The sequence below is a fragment of the Antedon mediterranea genome, chromosome 5, assembly GCF_964355755.1.
Source record: "Antedon mediterranea chromosome 5, ecAntMedi1.1, whole genome shotgun sequence".
In the NCBI taxonomy this organism is placed as follows: Eukaryota; Metazoa; Echinodermata; class Crinoidea; order Comatulida; family Antedonidae; genus Antedon; species Antedon mediterranea.
Window position 1 is genome coordinate 23,181,946 of NC_092674.1, and position 27,561 is coordinate 23,209,506.

Consider the following 27,561-nt stretch of genomic DNA (forward strand, 5'->3'; position numbering starts at 1 on the left):
TACCTCCTTCAACCTACGCATTTGTCAAAACACCTTGTAAACAAAAACATTTACAGTCAATTCAAAGTCGAAATTTTCTGTGAGACGTTAATATGGTGACCACAAGAAATCCGGTTTCCAAATAACAGGTGGCAAATCTACCACCATTCTTTGAAAAAGTATATTATGTTTATTAAAAAAAATTATTTAAATCGGTCAGGGGTGTGGGACATTAGCATCGAGTCATAGATACTGTAAACTATTTGGATCTCTAGACGTTTCCGAATGAAAGCTGATCGGTTACATCTTTGTTATCGTATAATTTAATTAGTAGTATGCCACATCTCATTATACAGTTAGCAGACATTTTCCATATGATCCTGGCCTATTTATACACTACGTCCAACCCTGTTAAAAAACAATCGATGTTGTTTATGAAAATATTTAGGGAAGAAAAAGTGATTGAATGCAAGTGAGGTTACATGGTGTCAACCAAACCTTTATATAAAAGGTATTTGTTGTAAAGAGTGTAAATATTCTTATAGGCAAGTCTACTGCAACATCATTATCATGAAATGAAATTAATGAAAGGTACACTATCTGGAAATACAGAGCGATTGATTTTATAGCTGAATAGTGGGATTTATTTTCAAGTCTACCACTAAATGTTGTAAATTATAATTCTCTAAACTATTTCAATGATAACCTCATTGACGTAGTATCTCCATTAGGAACAAATTAATAATAGTAACAGTGAGTAGTTAGATATGATAAGGTCAGTGCAGTCTACTACGGATCCGCTAATTTAAGATCCTTCCAACATAAATTTTTTTTTTAAGTCATCGCTTAACTCCCTTGATAATTTAGAAATAAAAAATGTTAATAATATTCTGTAATATAGACAATAGGGAGCTTTCGATTTGCGATGGCCGACGACCTACGTCAGGTTAATTTGTGAGTCGCCGGTCGTCGACTGGACCTAGAAACCATCTAGTGGTGGTGGGGTGGGAACACGCGTCCCAATAATTCCACATGCGCACAACAAACTAACATGACGTAGTTTGGTCGTCAGGCGTCGCAAATCGAAAGCTCCCTGTTGTATATGTATTTAAATAATCTATATATAAATTTACGTAAGGGCAAAATTCGGTAAATCGCGCCTTACTTTTAGAATTTTTACTCGATGGTATGTAAAGTTGGTTCGTACTTTCGGTACTGATTTTAACCGCCTGATGTAACCCTGTTTACTAATTAAATTAAGTTAGATAATTAGTTATTGACGATAAAAAACGAATTTAGGTTCAATGATTTGCCCCAAATAGGGGTGTTTTCCGATCGTGGTATACACTGTCTAATGGATGTCCATCTTGAAAAATACCCGCCACAAAAATGCGAGGAGGCTTCGCATTTTTCTATCTCCTCCTACGATAATTGTTTTTAATAGCTGAAAACCGGTTGAACAGTTCGAGTACAGCATCATAATGTTGAAGACAGGCCGATTTTCTTTAAAAAATACTATTTTGATACATTTAATATACGTTTTTACAAATGTATTGATTTGTGATGAATGGAACATTCCAAATTATTTGGTTTAACCATACAGGTATAGATTTAGATTTATGGACCTCCTTGGAGAATAAACATAAATAGTATTGCAATGCTGTACAATACTGTTAAGGTATTAACCACTTTTGATCGCAATTTGAATCGCAAATGTCTTACTGTGAGTGTTGGTACTGTTAGATGTAATATAAAAATATATACAAATAAACTTTATTACTGTGAGTGTGGGTAGGCCCTACTGTTAGATTATAAACATATAATATACAAATAAACATTCCAAATTATTTGGTTTAACCATAGAGGTATAGATTTAGATTTATGGGCCCCCTTGGAGAATAAACATAAATAGTACTGCAATGCTGTACAATACTGTTAAGGTATTAACCACTTTTGATCGCAATTTGAATCGCAAATTTCTTACTGTGAGTGTTGGTACTGTTAGATGTAATATAAAATATATACAAATAAACTTTATTACTGTGAGTGTGGGTAGGCCCTACTGTTAGATTATAAACATATAATATACAAATAAATAAACGTTATTACTGACAGTTGCTTCTCAACGTTTGTATTAATTAATAATTTAAAAATATACAAACGTCGTAGTGGTGTATCGTTACATGTACTTTACTATTTCAATCGACTATGACAGTGAGAGTTTTAACAAAGTACCGTATTAAATCGTAAAAGTTTTACTGTATTTAGTGGTATATTATTTATAGGCCTATAAAACATTAAAAACAATATTTCGTTACTGAGTGGATAAGAATATATTTTAAAATGTTTCCTCTTTGTACCTATCTTCTTTCCCCATCCCTCAACCCTTAATGTTACATACAAAACACAAATTGGGTTTGTTTAAATGAGTCCGAATAAAACAAGAAATATTTTTTACAAAAAACGCTGCTCGCTTATTGAAAAATATTTTTTATTTCAAATGTTTTTGAATGTGTCATTTTATTGTCACATAATAGTTATTTTACCTGAAAAAATGTAATTTAAAGCAACAAATACTTAAATTGTCTGTCAGACAATGGTTTTTGGGTTTCTTTTCTTTTTTTATATGTGAATAAATATTATTTTTTTGTTACAGAAGTGAATACTCAATTTCTGTCACTTTAGTTAATTTTATTGCTAAGGTCAAATATGGGGGTCACTTCATCACCCTAGATATTTCAATTGTGAAGTATCCTATTACAAACACAAACTTTAATGGACTGTTTCGATAATAATTCAATGAATATCTGACAGTGAATATACCAGAAATGCTTAGGGATTTGTAATTTTAGCATGACATGTCCTAATAGACTCTTTCCCAGACGTTTTTTGGGTCTACTGTAGTAGCTGGAATCAATAAATCATAGTGGAGTTTCCATTTTAACAAAACTGTCTGTCCTTAGAACTATAACTGCTGCTTGCTTTAGCTTCTGATTGAGTAGTCCTAATGGGACGTAGCGGGCTAGAGCAGCAGCGTGAAAATTTGTTTCTCTCTCGGAAGTAATTCCCAGGGTGCTAATTTTGGTTGACTACATAAATCATTGTGTATATTTATTCGTTTCTGTAAACGACAGTGTATTATAGTCCTGCGGTACGTACATTTGAAATCTCCATTTTTTTCTCGCTGGAAATACTGTGTATTCGAGAACCATCTGTGGGCACGACCTAGATGGTACGCGAGCGAAGCGAGCGTGCCATCTAGTCATTCTAATGGACAAATTATCTATATTATAAGTGAGAGAGTTTGTCTGTCTGTTTGTCTGTCTGTTTGTTTGTTCGTTATACACATTTTTGTTACTGCACATAATCTTACATATGGGGTATCAAAATGACCGCAATTGTACCGGGAATGTTCTAAGCTATATTTCAACATCATCCGCCACCTAGGATCCAAGTTAGGGCCCAAAATGTGGTCAAAACCCCCACTTTCGATGTTTGTTCGTTATACAAATTTCTGTTTCTGCATGTAACCATACATATGGGGTATCAAAATGATCGCAATTGTACCGGGAAGGTTTTAAACTACATTACAACAATTCCCCGAGTCCTGGGGTTTTTGTGGGAGGGTTGGGAGGGGGGTGGGGTGGTTTGTGATGTCATTTTTGCTTGGGCTCGGGGTTGTAGGCTATCGAATTGTAAAATTATACTGCAAATGTTTTACAGTATTTGAATTATCCTCAGGAAGGCCTTTGGGGAAATATAGATATAGATATACATATTTTAATCATTACCAATATGACACCTATTCATTTACACATTTAACAAAGTACTTTAACCATATCCAGCTATGTATCTAGGATCCAAGTTAGGGGTCACAATGCATGGTCAAAATGGCGCACTTTCGATGTTTGCTCGTTTTACAAGTTTCTGTTTCTGCATGTAACCATGGGGTATCAAAATGATCGCAATTGTGGTTGCAAAATGTATTTTAATTATCCCTGAAAAGGGGCTAGGGTGGGGATGTAGGCCTATCACCAAGACCGAAACTGTATTGGGAATGTTTTAAACTACTTATGAAAACTGCCACTGAGGGATTATGGGTTGGGAGATGGCTAACATAATTTTTATTGGAACCTTCTTAAACACGTCACCCAGTATCTGGGGTGTGTTTGAAGTGGGAGGAGGAGGACCGAACATGCTGGCGTAATGAAGTAGCCTATATGATTGGAATTGTAATAGGAAAAGTTACTACATTTGAACTGTCCAGGGGAGGAGTTAAGGTTTGTTGATTGTGGCTTGGATGGTGAGAGGAGAAAGAAGGCTAGGGGCCGCAGTATCAAAATTAGATATTTTAATTATCAGCCAATATGAAACCTATTTATTTACACAGTTTACAACGTACTTAAACCATAGGCCTATCGTATTCGTAGCTATGTATACCCTCTCAATTTGAAGTTGAATTGAATTTGTACTGGGAAGAATTTTTTTTTTTTAAAGAGTGTGGGGTGTTATTGAAGAGGGGTGGGTGAGTATAGTGAGGTAGGCCTACTGGCGTCGGGTGTTCTGAGAAGGTTTTAAACTAATGTTAAAACCAATTAACCAATATGACACCTATTCAATTACACATTTAGCAAAGTACTTTAACCATATCCAGCTATGTATCGGTCTCTTGGGTTGTCTCATTACAGACATCCATACCTGTGTGAACATACACATGTTGTTTACTGTTACTGTGTTCAACTACATCACCAATCCTCCAAGGAAAAAACGTCAATTGTGTGAGAGTGGGGTTGGGAGATAGGGTTTGGGTTGAGGGGATAGTGGGGATTTTGCTTACACCAGAATTGTGGTTGGAAAATGTTAAAGTATTTAATCATCCCTGGGAAGCGGATGGGAGTTTGGGGTGGGCATGTAGGCCTATCACCATGACCGAAAATGTATTTGGAATGTTTTAAACTACATTTGAAAACTGCCGCTGAGGGATTATGGGTTGGGAGTGATAATAACATAATTTGTACTGGAACCGGCTTCAACACATCACCCAGTGTATCTGGAGTGTGTTTGTAGGGGGAGGAGGAGCGAAAATACTAGCGTAATGAAGTAGCCTATATGATTGGATTGTACTAGGAAAAGTTACTAAATTTGAACTTTCCAGGGGAGGAGTTAAGGTTTGTTGATGGTGGCTGGGGTCGTGAAAGGAGAAAGAAGGCTGGGGGACCGCAGTATCTAAATTACATATTTTAATTATCAGCCAATATGACATCTATTCATTTACACAATTTACAACGTACTTCAACCATTATTAGACCCATCGTAGCTATGCATACTCCTCTCAATTCGAAGGTTAGGTTGAATTTAATTTGTCCATCACTGGGAAGAATTTGTTTTTAAGAAAGAGTATGGGGTGTTATTGAAGAGGGGTGGAGGTTGGTGAATATAGACAGATACTGGCGTCGGGTGTTATGTACTGAGAAGGCTGTAAACTAATTTTGAAACCCGCCCTGGGGCGGGTATAATTGCTAGTTATTTATAAGACTATTCTCACTCTCAACTTCTACCCGAATAATTTCAATTTTAATTATAGTACTTGCTTTGCTTGTATGATAGCGTCCACAATTTTTTAGCTATCGTCCTGAATTCCTGGTTAATATGTATAAAACAAATAAGGCCATATAAATGACTGCAGTCGCGTGCTCAAATTTGAGTTAGTTTTCACCGACCGACCGACCAACCGACCGACATAGTGAGCTGTAGAGTCGCGTAAAACGCGACTAAAAATCTAATTTTGGCGACGTCACAAAACAATGACTTTAAAACATTCTGTTGTTTTATATAGGCCGATATAATAAAAAACAAAATCAGTTATAGTATTATTATAAGTCCTTATTACACAAATGGGATTAAGTAAATTCGTTAAGATTATAAACATAACACGTTTTTTCTAGATAACTATATAAGACACGCTTCTAACGAAAAAGAATATAACGAACTAAACACTCCCTCACCCCATGTGTCTTCAAACGGAGCCACTAAATCCTCCTCTTGACTTTAGCAAGTTGGAGATGGGATTCCTTCTATCCAGACTATCTTTTAGCCATGTGCTTCACGATAAATTCGAAATATTACGAATTTCATAAATTACTATATGCTGTTTTCATAGAATATAGCATTAGTCTAGGATTATGAGATATTTGTTTTGGTTTCGAAGCCTAAAATAGATTTTGTCAGCTGTGTGTTACCTAATTATAGGTCAACTGGATTGTGTCACGATAATATTAATTTGACAAACTGCGTCATTTGTAAACAGGGACGTTGACATTTTATAAAATTTGATAAAAAAAAATCACAAATTAATCCTACATACATATTGTTGAAAAGAATAACTGAGCATGTATTCATAAATATTAAATGCCAACATAATAATATTGAAGGATGATTTTAATCTATCAGACTTCTTCCATTTCCGAATAAACATGCATTGGAATCGAATAATATATGCCGTTACAAACAACTTTACAAATGAATCAAACAAAAGAAAACAATTAATGTTGTAATATACAAAAACTAATTTTAATGATTCTTCTGAAATAATCGTCGTTTTAAAGATATTTGGTAGTCGTTGATTTGTTGTTGCAGTAATCATGTTTATTTTATAATATTTGATACAAACAAAGCCAGGACTGTTTAAAGCACCTTGATTGGTCCTAACATTGATCAAGGGCTTCTCTCGTCCGTATTGTTTACTCATCAAAGATTATCATTTAAATAAGTTTTAAAAGAACTGTTAGAGAAGTCACGTAAAGATTTTGACCAGGATAGCCCAAATCTCCAAAATTAAACAGGTTTATTTCCACTTGGGTTCTGAAAAAATAAGGTTTTTAGTTAATAAAGTTCCGGTACGAATATTGCTTTACCAAGTTCCTAAAAATAATATTATTTTCAGTGTTTTCAATAACACTTGATAGTTTGTTTCATTCTCTTATGGAAGAGTTAATAATTGTTTGTTTGTATTATATGATTATTTTAATCATACACTTTCGTAAAGTTAACATTATGGTGCCTAATTAGTCTTCTTGTTTAATTTCTTTATTAGTATGAATACCTTTAAATTTTTAAGTATATTATTGTATATTATTAATATTGATGTTATTCAATATAAATATATTCAACAAGTGCACGCAAACTACGCTAAAAAACTTAACCGAACGATCAAACGTCAGAGGTGCGTTCAACCTTGGCGAAGTATAGTTTTCGATTAAATGTTACTTAACTAAAAAATAAAATAAATATCTTTTTTGTAACGTCATTAGTTTAAAGCTTTATGTTCAGATAAAGTTAAAAAAAACACGTTTGATCTATTTAGACGACGACCAGCCCTCATGAACACATCCCTAATTTGAATATGGTTTTGCCCTTAATGCCAAGTTTCCGGTGATTATGCGGATGTTCGACGAAACTTAAGCAGTGGTTATATTGAATTTAAGTAGGCCTGACTGTCAACGTACAGTAGCATTTATTTTATCTTACCAAAAGCATTTACTGAAAAGAGAAAAGACAAATTTTTGGTAACTTTCTGAAATAAATCATCTAATGCGATGTTGCGTCTACAACTAATAAGCGTTATGTTGATCACATTTGGATCCGGAAAGCTAATGTTACCCCCAGGTATGTTATATTAATTTCTGTATTACATTTTCTATGGTTTAATGAGATCTAGAATAGCTATGATAGGGTTATGTTGGTTGTCCACATTAAAGTTATGTTCGGTTAATTATGTATTCAGATGATACACTTCTGAAAGTAAAATCGCCGGAAACTAGACATTGAATCTAACCGTCATTTTCAGGAGGTAAATGACGTTAAGCTTGAATCCTATCAAGACGCAACGTAAAGACGTACGGTAAGCCGCAACGCAAGCGGGTTGACCAACCACAAGCGATGCATTATTCGAACCATAGCTTGTGATTGGTCATTTCGCTTGCATTGCGGCTTACGTCTTTACGTTGCTTGGTAATGCTTGGTTCCCACTAGAGACGCAACACAAGGACGTAACGCAAAGTGAGTTGACCAACCACAAGCGATGGATTATTCGAACTCTCGCTTGTCAGTAGTGGTCAAACGCTTGTGTTGCGTACGTCCTTGGGTTGCTTCCTAGTGGGAACAAAGCTTAAGTCAGGGAGTTTTTACAACTCCCTGCTTAAGTGGAAACCTTCATTTCACCATTGGGCCTTACTCCTATTACTCCTCACCTCCCTAATCAAAATGCTACATCCGCCACTACCCAATTCAACCAGACTTGGTTATTAAGTTAAATTGATCGTAAACTTTCAAGTATAACTTTTTCGAACTTTCTACTAACATTTTAACTGTCACATTAATGTTCTAAAATTCTGTTATTATGCCTAATCAAATGTTTCCGTTTCAACTATTATAAAATAAGTAGGAAAAATTTAGGTAGGACAACTTAATTTATTGATAGTTCCATGTTGAAGTTCCTCACAGTCACAACAAATATTGGAAGAACCTGATAGTTTGGTAATGAGACAGAACTAAAGAATGACGGAGGGCGAACGACGACTGCATTATCTTAAAGATAATTCGTTTGCGATTCTGATACAGACAAGAAAATACACATTATAAAATTAACCTATCACGGCTGACAATAAACGTTCGTCAAAGGTGTACACCCACAGGGGCGATTTCACAAATTATAAAGTAAATCAAATTACGTTCAGCACTTCATTTCACTACCTAATTTTAACTTTTCTCAGTGATGTTATGTAACGTTATTCATATGATTAATCACAAAGACCAAAATGCATTTGTTCGAGTGTCTCAATTTTCAGTTTAGTAATTAAGTGAGACGCATTGAGCAGACGCCAGACTGTGCACGGAACACAATTTTTAAATTAATATATCACTTTCTTTATCTAAACATCATTCATGCCTATAAATTCAGTTGTATGTGTACTTCTCCTCTCACAGAGTGGCCGAGCGGTTAAGACAGTGGAACCGTAATTACGTAGCCATAACATCGGCATGGGTTCGAGGCTCACTCACTCCATGGTTCTGGTGGTAGAACGAGTCTTCTCGGATAAGGACTATAAACCGTAGGTCCAGTGTACACATCTAGCTCGTGTGCACTTTAAAGAACCTAGTACATCTTTCGAGACGAGTAGGGGGTTACCCCGGTGTATTAGTACATCACAGCCACTGATCACCAACTGGGCCCTCTGGGAGACCAGTCTTTGACTGAAGAGGTTACCCAGTATAAATATATATTTCAATTCAATTCAATCCTCTTATAAATACCAACGTCCTATGTACGGTATCTATCCTGCGTGGGTTTCGGTTTCAGCTCCGCTCTGTAAATGGTCATAACATAGATTCTATATTTTTGTTTTCCGCATACCGTTACCGTTCGTCTGTTGGAATTGGTTGAAAACATGAAATTAATGATAAACGTGTACACTATTGTAAAATATTTCACATCATCAGTAAAAAAAATAAAAATATTTTTATTTTTGTAAATTGGATATAGGGTGTGCCGGAACGGAACTCTTTAAAAGACATTATACTCCCATAAATCATTTCAAATATGTTATAAAAATGAAATGGTAACGTGATTATTTGAACCAATAGGAACGTCTGACAGGGTGCCACGCTGCCACGATCCTGGCAACGTAAGGTGGGCGAGAAGGCAGAGGTTTTACGGAGGACAACTCATAGTGTACACTTGCAATACGGGCTTAACCCTTGTTGGAAAAACTAACATACGTTGTGAGGGCGGTCGATGGTCAGATGTCAAACCGGTCTGTGCTGGTAATGTTGTGATAGCATACGTATTTGGACTTTGCATGGCATGTATGGTGTGCGCATGCTCTAAGGATCAGAAAATTCACGAACATGCATGACTATTGGAAAATCATCTTTTAGAACTTGTGTATGCTTTACCTGACAATGTGCCTAGCCCTGTGAATACGCAGCCAACCCAAGCCAGTTTAAAAAAAATTACAATAGGCCTACAAATGATATATCATTAGGCTCTGAATTCATTTGCCAATTGTTATACATCCTCAACCTTTCTAAAATTCTTGGTTTGCTCGAATGTCTGTACAAAAGAATTACTTATATGCCTCCATAAATTAGTGTGTATTAAAGAACGGTTTTTCTACTTTTTTATTATGTTATAAGAACCGTTTCCTGATCTGATCTGATCTGATTTTGAGTAAGCTTCCTCTTCCTAGACCTACCAACATGCATGTTTCTGCACATCACGCGGTGTATGCATGTCATCAATAAACTATACCCTACATTACGTATTGGTTTATTTGTACATTTGACATTTCTACCAGCTCCTGGCTGTGATCCGCCCGGTAAACTAGAACTTGGCTCTTCAGAAACAGTACCCGGTGGTGCTGTAGTCAGATTCACTTGTAGCAAAGAGCTAGAACTTCACGGTTCTTCAACGATTTACTGCGATGGCACTCAATGGAATAGTACCGTTCCAACTTGTTTGGCTGCCAAACCAGAATACAACCTAATTTCAAACTGCCCAACTCTGCAAAATGTTGCTTTTTCAAAACGTATGGATTCAGAAAGAGCAGTGGTTATCATCTGTCATAAAGGTTACCAGCTAATTGGAACCGGTGTCTTAAGATGCAACATGACTAATGAGTGGATGTCAGAGCCTCCATTGTGCGTAAGTAAGTGCATATATGAACGTGCATGTCAAGAAGATATCAGTCTAAGTAATCCAAAGGAGTATTTATTTTCCACAGGAAAGGTTTTAGTGAATAACGGTTAAGTCGACAACCAAAAGTAAGCCTACAAGTATACACTGTTCAAATATCCAATCTGCTGTAATGTTTTGATCTTTATTCTATTTCATACTCATCCAACAGCGAGTAACTCGACAATTACAAGATTATAATTTATTATGGTTATAAAGATTCGTGGGTTACAACCCTGGCACTAGTTCAGGATTGAACCCTCCTGGACCTTATGATTGGAAGACAAGCACGTTAACAACAAAAGCTACAGATCTACCGCCTTATTAGTATAGATATCATAAGTGTGCAGCTCATATTTTTAAATAATGAATGAACTCGCCATAACTGGCACAATTTTCATTCTTTCTGAAGGTATACGACAGGGGTCGGTAATTCATGCGTCTGTGATACCAACAACAAGTGACAGAACTTTTTCCTTTAACAAAATGTTCTATTGCCTTAAACAATGTCGTTCAATACGCTTCTAGCGACCAACTAAATTCATTCGTACTTTGTTTGAACACACACACTGGTCTCACATACCCGCAATGAATGGCGAGTACCAATCTTTCTCCGTATTTATGCCGTTTATGCATTACGTCATTCTATCAATTAATTAACCATGCATAACGGATTGTAACTAGAGCCATCACATAAGTATGGAATGGTAATAATGATGTTATATCAAGTTTGCATACTTGAAATAATTTTTTTAAATGTTTTCAATGAGAAAATAGATTGGTATATTGGGTTAAGTTATTTTAGAAAAAGATAAATTTTACTTTTTATTCTACTTCCATTTTAATTAGTAATTTAATTTCGATAGTTATTGATATTTGCATAATGTTTGTGTTTACATATTTTTAAATAATTTAAAAATTGCAATACAACAATTCTTTGATTGTAAGAGTAGTATCCATGTATGAGGGAATTACGTAGATCCAGATACAGTATTTCAAACACATAAACATACTGCAACATTTAATAATTTTTATATATTATTATATGATTTTATATGCGAGGCAATGCATCGAGGAGCATTAATTAAAACCCTGAATTAAATCGTTCTAATTATTATTTTTAATTAATAATTTTACAGCTGACGGATGTCAAGATGTTGCAGATCCCGAGAATGGCATTGGACAGAAAAGTCAATCGGGTTCCGTTATCACATTCCAATGCTTCAACGGTTACAGTCTTCGAGGTGTCGATATGATCACTTGTACAGAAGGAGGTTGGAGCGACAGTGTACCAACGTGCATTCCAGAGCAGACTACACTTCCAAGGGCCGATAGAACTTGCATTACCCGTCCTCCAAGCATCCAGAATACAACATACGGGTATCAGTCTCGAACACATGACGACGGAGAACAATATTACGAGGTCAACTACTCGTGCTACCAGGGATATAAACTATTATCTGGTGCAACTACCGCAATATGCTCAGAGGGACAATATCATTGGCCACTAGAAGGACCCCCACAGTGTGTTGGTAAGTTATAGATGGCATTTTACATCCGATTCTTCTTAGGAAACTGACTTGCAATAGTCCGTTATAATATATCTAATGACAGTAACATAATAGGGCGTATTTCATTGGCGCTGAAGAGTAACTAAAATATATAAAACAATATATAAAATATATTCAAACAATAATGATTTTATGTTTTACATATAGCAACATGTGCAGCCCCGGCATTTTACTGTGAACATTCATGCATTGACCGACCAATGGGAGCAGAGTGTACTTGCTATGATGGGTATTACCTAAATGACCGAGGACATTACTGTTACAGTAAGTACAGTAATATTATGCCTATATTCACGTCATATTAATGAAAAACGAACGATCTCGTCTACAGTTGTATTGGGTACCCGTTGGAGGCCCAACATTGTTTATGTTTACACAAACGGGGTTTAGAACCAGTATAATATTAGGTTTTAGCTTTCTATCCAACGTCAACAGCGCCATTATTGGAATATATCTTCTTGTTTGTTGTTCTATTGAGACACTGAATAAACTGGTTTTCTTTTAACCCCTTTGTACCCATAACTCGACCATTATAGAAATACCGCATCATCTATAAGCAATATTCATTGTGTTAATTATGGTTTTTTGTTATCACTCAATTAACTTTTTACAGATATCAATGAATGTCTAACAGAGGGTATTTGCGGACAGGGTGTCTGTCGAGATCGAACAGGAACATACCAGTGTTATTGTTCACAGGGGTATATATTAGTGGATGGAAGATGTGAAGGTGAGAGCACTGAATACATTTGTCGAATCTATATAAGTAGAACCTTTCCTTTAGGGCAAATCTATTTAGGGGACACTCCTATTAAAGGTACACTTTCCCGTGTCAATGAACGAGGGGAAATATGGTTTTTAACACTATGGCAAACCCCTATTCAAAAGACACCCCAAATTAAGGAACAATTTTTTGTTGGGTCCCGACGGTGTCTACTGTAGAATGATACATATGGTTATTTTATTGGTGAACATTTCGGCACCACGAAGTGACACTAACCTAAAAATCTTTTTCTTTAATGGAAATTTCAATAAACAAATTACTGAAGCAAATTTCTGTATTCATGATACTGAAGGTTGAAATATTCGATGTCTAGCTAAAGGTCAAAGATATAATTATTGTATCCCTGAATTTGTTTTGTTTAACGTTGAATTTGACATTTAAATGTCACATAATAGTTACTTAATTTGACCAACAATTGAACCTACAAATCTTTAATAAAAGATATCAAACTAATGATAGAACAAAACAAACATTATTATCATTCTCATTAACAGATGCCGATGAATGCGAATATCAATACAGATGTCGAAACAGTCAATGTGTAAACACAATTGGATCGTACACATGTCAGTGTAATGACGGCTATAGAGCTGGAAGTAGCAATAAAGAGTGCTATGGTAATCAATATTTAAATAAAAATCAAATCTAAGTAACGTTTTCGTTTTATTTCCAATGAACAACCACCCTTCACACATCTTCTAAAACAAATTATCTGATTAGAAATTACTAATGATAGAAATTTAGAATAAAAACAAAAGCTATATTTGTAATTGGTAAAATCGCTTGCGTTACGTTGAGTACCAAATTTTAGGCGTAAATTACGGACCAATTTTTTATTCTCCCTAACGTCAAAGAATTCCCTATGGGTCATGCTTCTATTTTCCCTAAACCTAACACTTTATCTCGCCTCTCACAAATGTATGATTTGGACTTACGTATTATATACTTGTGTATAACAGGCTTGCGCGTGATATATATAGGCTTGCGTATGATATGGTTGTATCGTTATCTTTAAATTAGATATCAACGAATGTACTGAAGATCCTGGTCTCTGTCAACACGGTACATGTTACAATGACTATCCAGGATATATCTGTGGATGCGATTATGGATTCAGACAGTCAACAGATCGTAGGAGTTGTATAGGTATACAGTACTTCATAATGTAAAACAAATTGCAATTCAAATTGGCTTCAAGCACAACTTTAGCTGTGAACAATTAGCTTCTTTAAATAAGTCTATAAATACACACCTTGTCGGAAAAGAAGACATTACTGATAATGCTTTCAAATGACAGAACCAAAAGCGTTTTTTAAGAGTTGTTTGTACTTATTTTAATTCTATAATGGTTTTTGAAATTGACATTTTGCCGGTAGATAAGAAAGAAGAAATGTTTACTCCAATTTCGTAGTTTTTAATAGTGTTTGCTTGTTTCTAGATGTTAATGAATGCGACACTGAGGATAATCCATGCAAAGACAGATGTATTAACACGGTTGGTAGCTACAATTGTGGATGTCAAAATGGATTTGTATTGAGTAGTGATCAAGCTACTTGCGTTGGTAAGTTTACAAAACTGCAAACCTGTTTTCTGTAGTTTACCAACATTTTTCTACTGGTCTACACTGGTACTCGCAATCTTAAAAATGTACACCCAAATTTAAGAAAAAGGAGAGTTACTCAAAGGAGGTAATAAATATACACGAATATGCTCAAATGTTCTGCACAGTATAGGAAGATGATGATAGCGTGTAAAACCCGAATTTGTTTTTACAGTGTAGACAATTTTGGAAAGATTTTATTCTTGGAAAACTCAAACAGTTTGCTCGAGTTTACAATCTTAACTTCTGCAAATAAGTTTCTGCAGTTTGTCAAGTTTTTCAGTTTAACCTTAGGTTAGGTTAGATTAGCAATCGAGATTTTTTAGAATATAAATGGCTAAATATATTTGTGGTTGTCTGGTTATTTCAGATTTCAACGAATGCGAAGATGGTCAAAATTCCTGTCCTTCCGGCAATATCTGTGAGAACACAGAAGGTTCGTACAACTGCAGGGAATGTCAACAAGGATTCAGATTGAAGAACGGTGTATGTACAGGTAAACACATTATATATTCATTGATCCATGATTCTACAATCTTTTAAATATAAATTTGTTTTTAACCTTTTTAATACCATACATGCAAATATAAATACAATTTCCACAATGTTTAAGTTATCTTTTAGAATTTTGCAAGTAGGTAGGCCTATATTCCAACAGACCATACATATTGATTTTATGAAAATCGATATATTGGTAACGTCAGTAAATTGAAATCTTGAGTTATTATGTATCTTTAATACATATAATATACAACATGTTAAATATCACGCCACCGATTCCGGCATTCTACCAAATATTTATCTCAGTTTCTTAATTTATTATGATAATATTCTTCAGAAATGAATGTTCTTATTGTTTATTGTTCAAATGTGATTGTTTAGATGTGAATGAGTGCCTAGAGGATCACGGCTATGGCGTCAAATTTGGATACTGCGAAGCCTGGTGTGGGAATACGATCGGCAGCTATACTTGTTCATGTCCTCAACACGTGTCAAAGTGGGTTGGTTACGAGCTTGCTGAAGATAGACATAGGTGTATACGTAAGAATACCATCTTTTACAAAAAGAAGAGCACTTTTCGAGTGAAATTCGAGTGATAACAGTTATTAAAATGGAGCCAAAACTTATATTTCTTTGTTAAAATAGATAGTAATTAAAGTATTTTGTTTTCATTTAGCAACATTTTCTGATCTTTTGCTTTGTTATATTTTGGTTTTTTTTAAAGCAATATTTTCTTCCTCAAATCGTACTTTACTTGTTGATAATAACCTAATATTTGTCTTTTCTTTTTTAAATTCTTAGCCGCTGTATGCTCAACGTCAAACTGTGAACACACATGTATCCCATCTTCTAATAGTAGAACTTATCGATGTAGTTGCAATGCCGGGTACAGACTGCATACAAATGGATACAACTGCGTTGGTAAGACAAGGAATTATTTATTTATTTATTCTTTCTTTTGATTGGATTGCATTTTCAGTAACGTAGTACTACTACTAGAGTTTTTTCCAATTTTGGTGTTACCAGTATTTTACTACAGTACTTTGCCACGGGTGCATTTGAAGTGGAGGGAATCATTAAACTTTGGCCTAAAGTCAAATAGAAGCCGAGGTTTGACTCCGATTGTATTATACCACAAGAGAAAATAAACACTTTATTTATATTTCTCTCAATTACTGTAGTCTACATGGAAAATGAAGAAGAGAGGAACGTTTCTTCGCGTTACAAAGCTTTCATTACATTACATTATTGATTGTTTGTTTATTTAAAAATCATTTATACACGTACAGATATAGATGAATGCGAGTCTGAATCGAGCTGTCCACATGCCTGTGTTAATACAGTTGGTGGTTTTGAATGCCAATGTTCATCGGGTCATGTCACCACACCAAGTGGTGAATGTGAAGGTAGGCATTTGGTTTTAGAACCAGGGATGATTGAATTCATTTTCACTCTCCGGTCAGAACTGTTCGCATAGCAAAGTTTTAATCAACCATTTTTCCAGCATACACCTTCGTCATCTACTTGTCTAGACTTCTAATGTCATTTGGGGATTTAGCAATATTGTCACCATGTTTCTCACTCCCATTTTCAAACTAATCCTACCAATTGAATAGTGTTTCTTACGTTTTCCATGAGTACATATTGTTGTACCTTACACATAATAGAAGGCCATTAAATTTGTTTTATCTTAAGTTGACTTTTTGACAGTTTCCGGTTTTTGTGTACAGTATATATTATTACATTGTTGTTCTTACCCGCTATTACTAAAGCCAACATTAAATAACCTTATAATATGTTACTATTGCTACTACAGTATTAAGAAATAACGGATAAATACTCTATTCATTGACTCTTATTAAAAATTTTACTTCGATCTTAAGCTATCAAACTTTATGTGACAACAAAATGCGATGTAATGATGTCATATCACTACATTTTTGGGCACATCATACTTTTTGTCAAACTAGTATGGTATTGTAAACAGAGCTTTAGAGAGTGACCGGAAACACAACCTAACTACAGGAATTAAACGACACTTAATTATAATTACACACTTTTCAATAATTTTGCAGCATGTCGACCTGATTCGTATTACAACTTAAGAACGAATAGGTGTTTTGATTGTCCGGCAAATTCAGGCACACGTGATTTGACAGCAAGAACAACAATAAGGCATTGTTTCTGTAATGACGGTTACGAATCAACTACAACGAAACTTGTGTGTAACGGTAAGAAACATATTGCGCGGCTCATGGACGATACCATTGTCTTAAAGGAAGTTAATTTTCAAATATTGTTCTTCTCTCGGAGAAGAAAGGCCTATGTTGGTTTATCCAGGAGGGTTAGACACGAAATATATTTGTCCAGCTTTCATATCAAACAAATTGTAAAAGTGACCAATTTATAACAATTCTAAATATCCGTTTATAAATCAACTAAATTAGTTTTCCCCAAACAGCATTTTTGTGAGGCCGAGAACTTTCACTTTATTGATTTTTTTTTCTTTTCTCTTTTAAGATATTAATGAATGCGCGAACAACAATTTCGGCTGTTCTTTCGAGTGCGTGAACACACCAGGCTCGGCGTATTGCGTCTGTGAGCCTGGCTATGAGTTAGACGATACTGGCAAGACGTGTATTGGTAAGCTACCATTGTTTTTGTTTATAAATCTATCTAAACACGCTGATACTTGGGATCGCCATATATATGGCGCGCCAAACTGTCATTTATTCTGAAAATAGAGATATCTTATCTATAACAAAGATATTTCTATATCTTAATTGGTCGAGTAATATATCAGGTGTTGATAGAGACGCCTCAGTTTTAATATCTTAGTTGTATACTATGATGTATTTTCAGAGATGTCATGGATTCGATATGTTTATTTTCGAATAAATTACAGCTTGGCGCGCCACAGAAACATCAAACTATATCTTTGATTTAAACCTACCTTTTTGTATTAGATACGGACGAATGCAGCCTGAAGAACGGTGGATGTCAGCACCACTGTACTAACTCAATCGGGGGGTTTGAATGTTCCTGCAAAGACGGGTATATCAAGGACTCTGGGGATAAATACAGGTGTTTAGGTAGGCCTAACATTACTGTTAACAGTTTAGTGAAATTACACGTGTAATTAATCAATATGGATAAGGCAAAGATATTATATGGAAATTTAACATTTCCCAGAAAAATAACTATTAGGCCTATTTATTAAAGAACAACGCTTTTTTTATCCTCCCATCCCAACAATTTTTCTATATGGGTCAATATTTTATGTTTCCAAAGTCTCCCTTATCGTAACCCAGTTTATATTAAATTGTTACCCGGACTGAATTAAATATTGTAAAATAAACATGAAAATTCCTACTAAAATGCTAATCAATGATAATTATAATTTCAACAGTATCAATCGGCATATTGTGGTCACTACCAAAATAAATTGTCTTTTTCTTTTTTAGACATTGATGAATGTGCGGAAGAAAATGGCGGTTGTGAGGTCACCTGTAGAAATTACGATGGTGGATATTACTGCGACTGCACAGATAATAGTTTGATCAATGATGACGGTGTTTCATGCGACCGTAAAATTCAATGATTTTATTTTTAAATTTTAAAACGTTTCAGACTAGGCCATTGGGTTGCGCCAGGTTGCTAATTGTTCAGATGTTCGTCCCTACACTTACGAAATTGTAAGTGCGCCTAAGTAATATAATTACCGAGTGGGACTCGATGGTTAAGGTTAGATTCCAGCTCAAAGGAAGCAGTGAGCACTACTAATCTTTACTACGAAGTAGTTGCGTCCGAGAGATATGCTAATTGGTCAATTTCTGTTGCGCATGCACAGAACGTGGTACAGTAATACATAATTTGATCATGCTCCATCTTATATTATTTCTTATTTATTATTCCAGCGATTGTTTGTAGTCCTCTTGTTGTACCACACAATGGAAATTTATCACCAAAGAAACGTTGTACTGGAAAAGAAAGTGGATTTTCACTTATCGGTAAACACATAGACATAGGTCACTTAATTGACGAGCGAGAGAGTGTAATGTACAGATCATCTCACAATTAAAAAACACCACGAGATATAATTAGTAATGTACCATAGCCACGATTTCAGCGTTATCTCCATAAACATGTATGCACATTCTAAAAAACAATATGCATTTTCAAGATAGGAATCTAAACCACTGTAGAAACTACACATTGCGTAACATAACTGTCAAGGTTTATAGAAAGATACAGATCACTTCACAAATGTATTTTAACTCATAAAAGGCCTATTTTCAAGTTTAAACGATTGTTAACTAAGACTAAACCACCCCAGACACAAGATACAACGTAATGTAACGTAGCAGTTAATAAGATGTGATAGTGATATAGGCCTACAGCTCATTACCTCAAAATAAATATGGCGAATAAAAAAATAGGTATTTTGAAAGTGTGCAGCAAATACACCATACAAAAGAAAGTCAAGAGAGTGAACAACTAAAGTTTTAGTACTACATACCGCGAACTGTAATATCGATTATCGACATGCAAACGTTGATGATATAAAAAACAACATTTTTAAATAGAATTTTGTCATATTATTTTATATGTTTTTTTGCACAATGAATTACTTACTTATTTTAAATAGCAATGTTTGTTATTTTGTAGTTGGATCCACATGTGAATATACATGCGACCAAGGGTATGAGCTTACAGACCGTGCCACAAGAATTTGCTTAAACACAGGAAGATGGTCTGGAGAAACGCCTAGTTGTCGTCGTAAGATCATTTTTAACTATACAAAGTAGTTTTGCGTCAGGGAGCTTTTAATTGGTCAGATGTTCTGCACTACACTAATACGTAATTTTACTGTATAGACAATCTAAGTATTGATCTATATGTTCTTAGTATCCAGTGCGTCAGAGTAGGCTAAATCATCTGACCAAGTTACGATCTATTTTATATGCTTCGTAATTACTATCCTAGAAATCTACAACTGTACTGTACTATTTTGCGAACCTTTTCTTAAGCTATATAAACTATATATCTAAAGTAACTTACGTCATAGATATGTGGGTCTTAAAACCTTCTCCTTAGAAAAACGAATAGAAATATATATCCATTTTGACACTGCATAAATTGCATAGTCGAGTACCGGGTCCCACTCCAAGGTTATAGTTCCACACAAAATGTCTTAGGCATGCGTATTGATTATTTGTAAGGCAAAGCACAAAGGTAGGCTACAATCCTCCAATCACAACATTGGCAAAATGACATTAAGTCTCGGACGAATTATTCATTTTGTACTGTTTATCCTTCCAGCGTTAACGTGTCCTCCATTGACGCCAATTGAACATGGTGAGGTCATTCCTGAGAGTTGTATTAGAAATCCCCAGGTGTTCAAAGCACGATGTGCATACACGTGTGAGTCAGGTTACGTCATCGATGGCAATCAGTTCTCAAAGTGTAAGGGCATTGACGGATGGACGTCGGCACCTCCAAAATGTGTAAAAGGTAGATTTATTTTTAGGTTATATGCATGATATGCATATAACCTCTTGATTCTGTCAAAATCTTTATTTATTTATTTATTTATTTATTCTTTCCTTAGCACTATTTGTCCGTGAATTATCTTGGCATCAGTTTCATCTATCTAAGTCAATTTTTCAGAGTATATTCCTTATGGCCAGGAATCGATGTGGTTATGTTTTCACGATGCGCAATCAAAAATTACGCGGTCTACGCGCGATTTAACGAAATCACGTTTGTAATCATATCTTCACAAACATGAATCACTTTTAAACAAAATTTGGTACTCATAAATTTCAGGTCACATTTCATCATATGGCAATACAATTACGTGCGTAGCGCATATAACGCATGCGTACGCGCGCTTAAAATGTTGAAAATTGTCAGAATTTATTTTCGATGAAATTAGAGTACGTTTCAGGCAATTTTAAGCGTTTAAAAAATTGCCATGAGTGCGCCGATTTTTGCACGCGCACTGCGCGTCAAACGTTAATGCGCACTGTTTGTGTCCGATTACTGTTGTATAACCTTTCTTTAATAATATCATCATATTTTATTCACTTTTCAACACGAAACAGCGTTATACGAGCACGTCAAAAGTGACGGGCTACGCACGTGTAAGTTAACAAAATGGTGAAAATATGCTAAATTTTAAAATTAATATATATCGTTAGAATGGTCGGGAACACCTATTTTTTATTTAATTTTCTTGAAGTGTATGTATCATATGTATGATTTATTATGAAATTAGAAGAACAAAAGTTGATTAAGTCATCATTAATGGCATATTAAATTTAACAAAATTAATTTCGACAATCAAACAAATTATAACATTTTCTTAGGCCAAAATAACAAACTTAACGTTAACTTTCTTCCTTAAGAAGTTCATATATTAAAGTTAAAAGTATATAGTTTGACAGTGCATCATTTTTTTAAATTTTTAAAGATGTCATCATAGTAAAACATTATAATTCATTGCGGTATGTATTAATCTATCTGCACCAAAGTGGTTACTGCATAGTAAATACACGGAGGAATTTTTCTCCAACTTTTAGTCAGTTGTGTATGGCTCGATGGTCTGTGCTCGTGTCAATGGCATTCAAGGTACCGAGTTCGAGTCTCACCTTGGGAAACGAAATAAGATTTTTTTTTTATTATCCGTATTGTTCAAATTTATTTCTTAGTGTATAGATTATACACATGATTTATAATGAAATCTAGATAAAAAGTTACTTTATGTCTTTATTATTATGCAACAACAAATGCGTTTTATGACATTATACGCAGAGGGATCTTTGATCGGATTGTGATACCGGCTATGGTGTTCGCGTTAGCAAGGTCCTATCATATATTATAAATAATTAAAGATTCTGAGAAAATCAATCAATCAATATATCTTTTAAAAATCAATTATCTTTATTTAAATCAATGCATATAACCTATAATTCGTCATAGTGACGAATTAAATCTAGTTAAGATTACATTTGGAAGACAAGAAACATTTATATAATATATTTGCGCACATCGAATGACATACAATGTCATCCTATTCGACCTTTTCTTGACCTTTTTCTTGATCTGACAATTACGTGTAAATACTATAAACCTCTTGTTGCGATCTAAAGGCGTTCAAACTTTGTTTCCAACTAAATCATAGGTTGTACCCTATAAATGTTGATTGCGTAGATTGTGAGAAACTTTATTGTATTGTCGGTGGGTAGGTGTCTATCTGTGTCTATCAATGGGATGCCTATACTTTTCATTTTTACTCGTTTGTCTGCAACTTGAAGCTCGAACAAACAAATTATTTGAATGAAATATAGCATTTTATATTATTTAAATACATTCAAAAAAATTTCAGATGTCATACCAGAAATTCACTGCAGTGACTCAGTAACGACCACGCTTGCTGAGGGAGAGAGCTCGACGCTTGTTGCCATTGGCGCACCAAGATACAGTCTTGAAAGCATAGAAAGGGATACACCAGAAGACAAATTATTTGGACCGGGTTCACACACGGTAACATTTACTGCGAGTAGCAGTGACCATGAAACCACGATATCTTGTGACGTCATAGTTACTGTATTAGGTAATTTACCTTCTTTGACACTTGACTGTTTTTTTGTTAATTCATTTAATTTAATTGTTCACTTGATGCAAATCGGCATTTATTGGCGATAAGAAAAAATCATGGAACATTTATTTTCAACTGAAATAAAAAAGTTAGGAACGAACACCAATTTATGCAAAAGATTGCTGAAGACTATCTACTATAGTTGATGTTTTAAGGACTGAAAGTCGCCGTACCTGGAGACCACCAAGAAACAACGTCATTCACAAAGGACAAAGCACAGGAAGAGACGGCATTTTTGCTTGGGTTCTACGGCATGAAAATCACGTCAAAATGGTTCTTTCTTAGTTTCTGCAGTAACTTGTTCAATAAAAAACTTGCAATAAAACGTATTATCAAAGTATAAATGTAGAAGCTGTGGGCCATTAACTATAATGTGTCAATCATGCTATTTATAATTTGGGTTAAAGAGTAAATAAATGTGCGCTATACAAGTAATAATAATAATAATAAACAAATGCAGTTACTGCCTTAACTGGTCGTCTCCATGAACGCTTTAGTGATTAGCTGCAGTTAACAAACTTGAAAATTATTTTTATGACAGACGAAGAACCACCTAAATTTAGTGGGTGTCCGGAAGACTTTGTTGTCCAGTCTGAAGAGCAGTATCCAACGGTAACCTGGGACGAGCCCTCAGTAACAGATAATGTAATGGTTACAAAACAATCAAAATCAATTGTAAGTTCGATATTATGTTGACAAATCCATATGCTACCATGCTCAATGCTGTCACCACAAATACAAATTTATAAAATGATTATATCCTTCCTGAATGTCTAATTTATTTAGAGGCTGTTTCTGATTCTCTGTAATTGACATTCCCATAAAGCTCTGTCTACACAGCTATCAAACTTTATGTGACAAAAAAATGCGATATGCCCATATATGGAAATGATGACGTCATATCACCACCATATTTCGGCACATCACACTTTTATGTCAAACTAGTTTGATAGTGCAGACAGCGCTTAAAGGATACAGTGGAAAGGCACACTTCTGCGTGTCCAGTTGGTTGAATGAATGTTCCACCTGCCTGTTTACTCTGAGTCAACATGACCTAATGTACTCCTTGAAGAAACACCTGTTACCATCGTAATATGGTGCAATGTTTCCATATAATTAGGGTCTAAACTTGCGTAAAGGTTTGTCACTATTAAAACATTTAAACGAATTTATTTTGTTTACAGAGTCCAAATAAACGCTTTACCTGGGGAACATTCCTTGTGACATACGAGGCTAGAGATGCATCAAACAACATAGCATTCTGCAAATTCCAAATCAAAATTGAACGTAAGATGTTTTAGGTTGAAATATACAGCTGTAAATACTAGGCCTACATAAAACGCCACAAAATAATAAGCAGTGTTGAATTAAAATGGTACCTGAACTATAGACTTTTAATGTTCCAAAACAATTTCTCCGGAATTCCCATATCTACGGAATTCCCACGAAGAGTAACTGCCACTGTTTTGGACTCCCCTTTCTACTGCTGTTAAGCGGTGATGCGCGGATATAAAGCGTGGTTCCCACTAGCGACGCAACACAAGGACGTAACGCAACGCAAGTGAATTGACCAATCACAAGCGATGGCTTATTCGCTTGTGATTGCTAACTGTCTATAACTTCGCTTGTCATTGGTTAAAACGCTTGCGTTGCCTTTACGTCCTTGCGTTACGTTCTAGTGGGAACCAAGCTTAACAAGCATTATTTGGTGGACAAACAGTCAAACAAGTTGTCAAACTGGTGGCATACAATTGGTAGACGTAGAATAAATAAAACCTACAACTATCATAATATGATATAATCAAAATCAGTTATATTAAAGTTATATTATGTAAAAATCGATGTTATTTTTCAGCTAAAAGTTGCGGTTTACCTTACGGCCCACTAAATGGCGTGGCAAACTGCGTAAATTGGTTGTTTGGAGAAATATGTAACCCTGTCTGCAACGATGGCTATTTTTTTTTTGATGGTCCTCTCAACAACTTGTATGTATGTTCGACTGCAGTTTGGACACCAGGAAGACAGATTCCTGACTGCACAGGTATTTAGATATTAAAGGAAAGCTCTGGGTTTAAACTTTCTATTGTTTATTATCAAAATATAAATTCAACAAAATAGATATTATGACCCCACAAGTGTTACCAGAATTGTTCGTAATGTAAAGCTCTGTCTACACTATCAAACTATAGTTTAATAACAAAAAAGGGTCATGTGCCCAATATGGTAGTGATGTGCTTAAATATGGTACTGATATGATATCATCATGTCCATTATATGGGCACATCACATTTTTTTGTCACATAAAGTTTGAAAATGTAGACAGAGCTTTATAAAGTAATTTTACTGATTCATAAAGTAATTATTTTCCTACGCAGAATATACAATACTTGAAAATGGAGAAACCGAATGTTCTGTTGGAACTCAACGTAAAGAATACTCATCTATCGGAGGCCCGGCATGTCGTAAGTAATCAAAATTTGCCGATAGAAAACCAATTCCCCCAATTGTACGTCAATTTTTTATAATATCATTCTTATAACTATTTTTCTTAGTGAAATGTCCAAGAGGACGATATGGCGAAAGACTATTCAACGAAGCAGTTTGTACCGACTGTCCTATTGGATCTTACCAGAATGTAACAGGAATGACGTCATGTGAACCTTGTCCTTCTGGTCTTAGTACGACCGACCCAGGTGCAATATCTGAAGAAAAATGTGTGCAAATTGGTGAGACTCGTAAACATCTTTTAACATAAAATATGATTCAAGTTCCTCTTTAAGTTCTATAATTATGCACATCTAAATAATATAACTAGATTTACATTGTATTTGCTTATTCTACTTTTTTAAATTTTATAGATAACCAACCAGCAGTTGAAACAACTGAAATCGTCTCAGTTGTAACAGAGATAATCGAAGAAGGTACTCTTGACGAGTCATCATCAATAATCGGCGGTTCAAGCTCAAGTTAACTGTTCAAGCTATACAAACAACAACAAAACTGTTTTTTAAAAGCAAAACTCTTTATTATTATTAAGGATGTATTGTTTCCAAAAACATGAAAAAAGTCATTTTGTAGTCGTAATAAACACTTCCTCAGAAAAAAAATAACTAAAAAAATGTTTTCACTTATGGAAAGACAAAAGAAAGGGTTAAATTCAACCACAAACCTCGTATTAGCTGGCAGCCAATTGGGATATTTTTGCTTTGAATTACAGATTTTCAGTTAAATATTTTTTTCGATCCAATTTTTGGTTAAAGTGAGTAACTGTTATAGAACATTAAAATGGCATATTAAAAAAATTTTGAAACAAAATATTTTTTTAGGGGAAAAATTTATCTTTAAAGATCAATAAACCAAAAATGTTCCATTTGCATTGTGTATAAGTATTCTTCATGTTGTTATGTCGTATTACATCAACATGTGCTATGCGGCCTGGACTTGCCTTAATTTGTCCTTTTTATGTTAGTCCACCAGTCAGCATTTTTAAAGTTTTGTCTGGAAGATCAAAACTATACGTATGAAACGCCATATGTGCCAACATATTGATCTTTTTATTAATATTGTTATTCGAAACTCAGTCCAGAACCTAGACTATATGAGGCCCTATCTATAATAATGACTATAAGATAACATTAATTAGAATTTTCCTATAAACTGTTGAGGCATTATGTAGTATTAGCAATCATTCTAGTGTTTGTGACTTTATGAAAGAGAGAGAGCTTTAATGATTATTTTTGCAATGTTTCTATTGTGCACATCATACATTTTTCTTATTTATTGTGGTCTTTTGAGCTTTGCTGTTCGTATCTTTAGGGCCTATATGGAATTTAGTCTAAAATAAAATGTTGAAGCGATTGAATGAATTGAATCTATATATACAATGCGTAAAGAACTTTTCAGTTTTAAGAACAATGGACATTACTGAGATTATCGTTTCGGGACGATCTACGACGGAGACGGTAATTTATAAAAATATTAACAAATGTTAATCTGCGCATGCATATGAGTCCGTCGAATGGTCGATTGAAGTTTCGTTTCAAAATCTTGCTAATAACAGAACACAACATAAAATATGTTTAAAATACTTGTTTTTGTGGGAAAATGGCGATTTAAAGTTATCAACCAAATACATAAAATAAATTTTTCTTAATTTTTATTTTCTTTGTTTCTTACTACTGTTCTAATTTAATTTTTTCTCATTTATCTTAATTATTTCAAAGTTAACTAAATAAGGCTAATTTAAAAAGAAAAGCATGACTGAATTTTGATGATGACGAGTTTGGAAGAGGATGATAGTTATAACAAATTAGATTTACGATAATGAGGGGAATGATGACGACGATACGTTACAGAATAATAGGAACTAATTACATCATGTAAATTAATTGTGCGCATGTGGGGAAATTGCTTCCTCTCTTGATTCGTCGACACAGTTTTGTGGATTCCAGATCCAAACAAGGAAATCTAACAACAGGATTATGAGTCTTTTGATCTTATATCTGGCTGTACTATGTACATATTCTGCATGGCCCGCGGTGTCTGTTAAGGGACTGATCGTGTCGCTGCCACATATAAATCCTTTGATATCCGGAGCTCATCATCTAGTTGTTAGATTGCCCAAGTCCAAGAATGGAACAGGTAGACATTTTTAGTCTAAGCAACGACTAACGTCGTACAGTACACTGGTCCAAGGTCGTGGGAAATCGAAAGATCTTATTGGCCAATGAT

General features: G+C 34.7%; 1 protein-coding gene across 1 annotated transcript; it reads left to right on the plus strand.

Moving 5' to 3' along the window:
- The first annotated feature begins 7,457 nt into the window (after window positions 1–7,457).
- Window positions 7,458–26,989, plus strand: LOC140049637 (uncharacterized). The gene is made up of 25 exons (XM_072094579.1): window positions 7,458–7,644; window positions 11,851–12,243; window positions 12,430–12,546; window positions 12,896–13,012; window positions 13,561–13,683; window positions 14,087–14,212; window positions 14,505–14,627; window positions 15,037–15,162; window positions 15,549–15,707; window positions 15,969–16,088; window positions 16,457–16,573; window positions 17,243–17,398; window positions 17,688–17,810; window positions 18,134–18,259; window positions 18,632–18,754; window positions 19,085–19,177; window positions 19,836–19,946; window positions 20,490–20,681; window positions 22,558–22,785; window positions 23,372–23,505; window positions 24,015–24,117; window positions 24,686–24,871; window positions 25,206–25,292; window positions 25,383–25,556; window positions 25,689–26,989. The coding sequence occupies exons 1-25, from the start codon at window positions 7,575–7,577 to the stop codon at window positions 25,799–25,801; spliced, it is 3,540 nt and encodes a 1,179-aa protein (XP_071950680.1). The 5' UTR covers window positions 7,458–7,574; the 3' UTR covers window positions 25,802–26,989.
- The last annotated feature ends 572 nt before the right edge of the window (window positions 26,990–27,561 follow it).

Excerpts from the sequence above, each read along its gene's own strand:
- LOC140049637 (XM_072094579.1), top strand. The coding sequence starts at position 7,575 with ATGTTGCGTCTACAACTAATAAGCGTTATGTTGATCACATTTGGATCC. Across the intron at positions 19,178-19,835 it reads AAGTGGATTTTCACTTATCG|TTGGATCCACATGTGAATAT; the intron begins GTAAACACATAG and ends GTTATTTTGTAG. Across the intron at positions 25,293-25,382 it reads TATCGGAGGCCCGGCATGTC|TGAAATGTCCAAGAGGACGA; the intron begins GTAAGTAATCAA and ends TATTTTTCTTAG.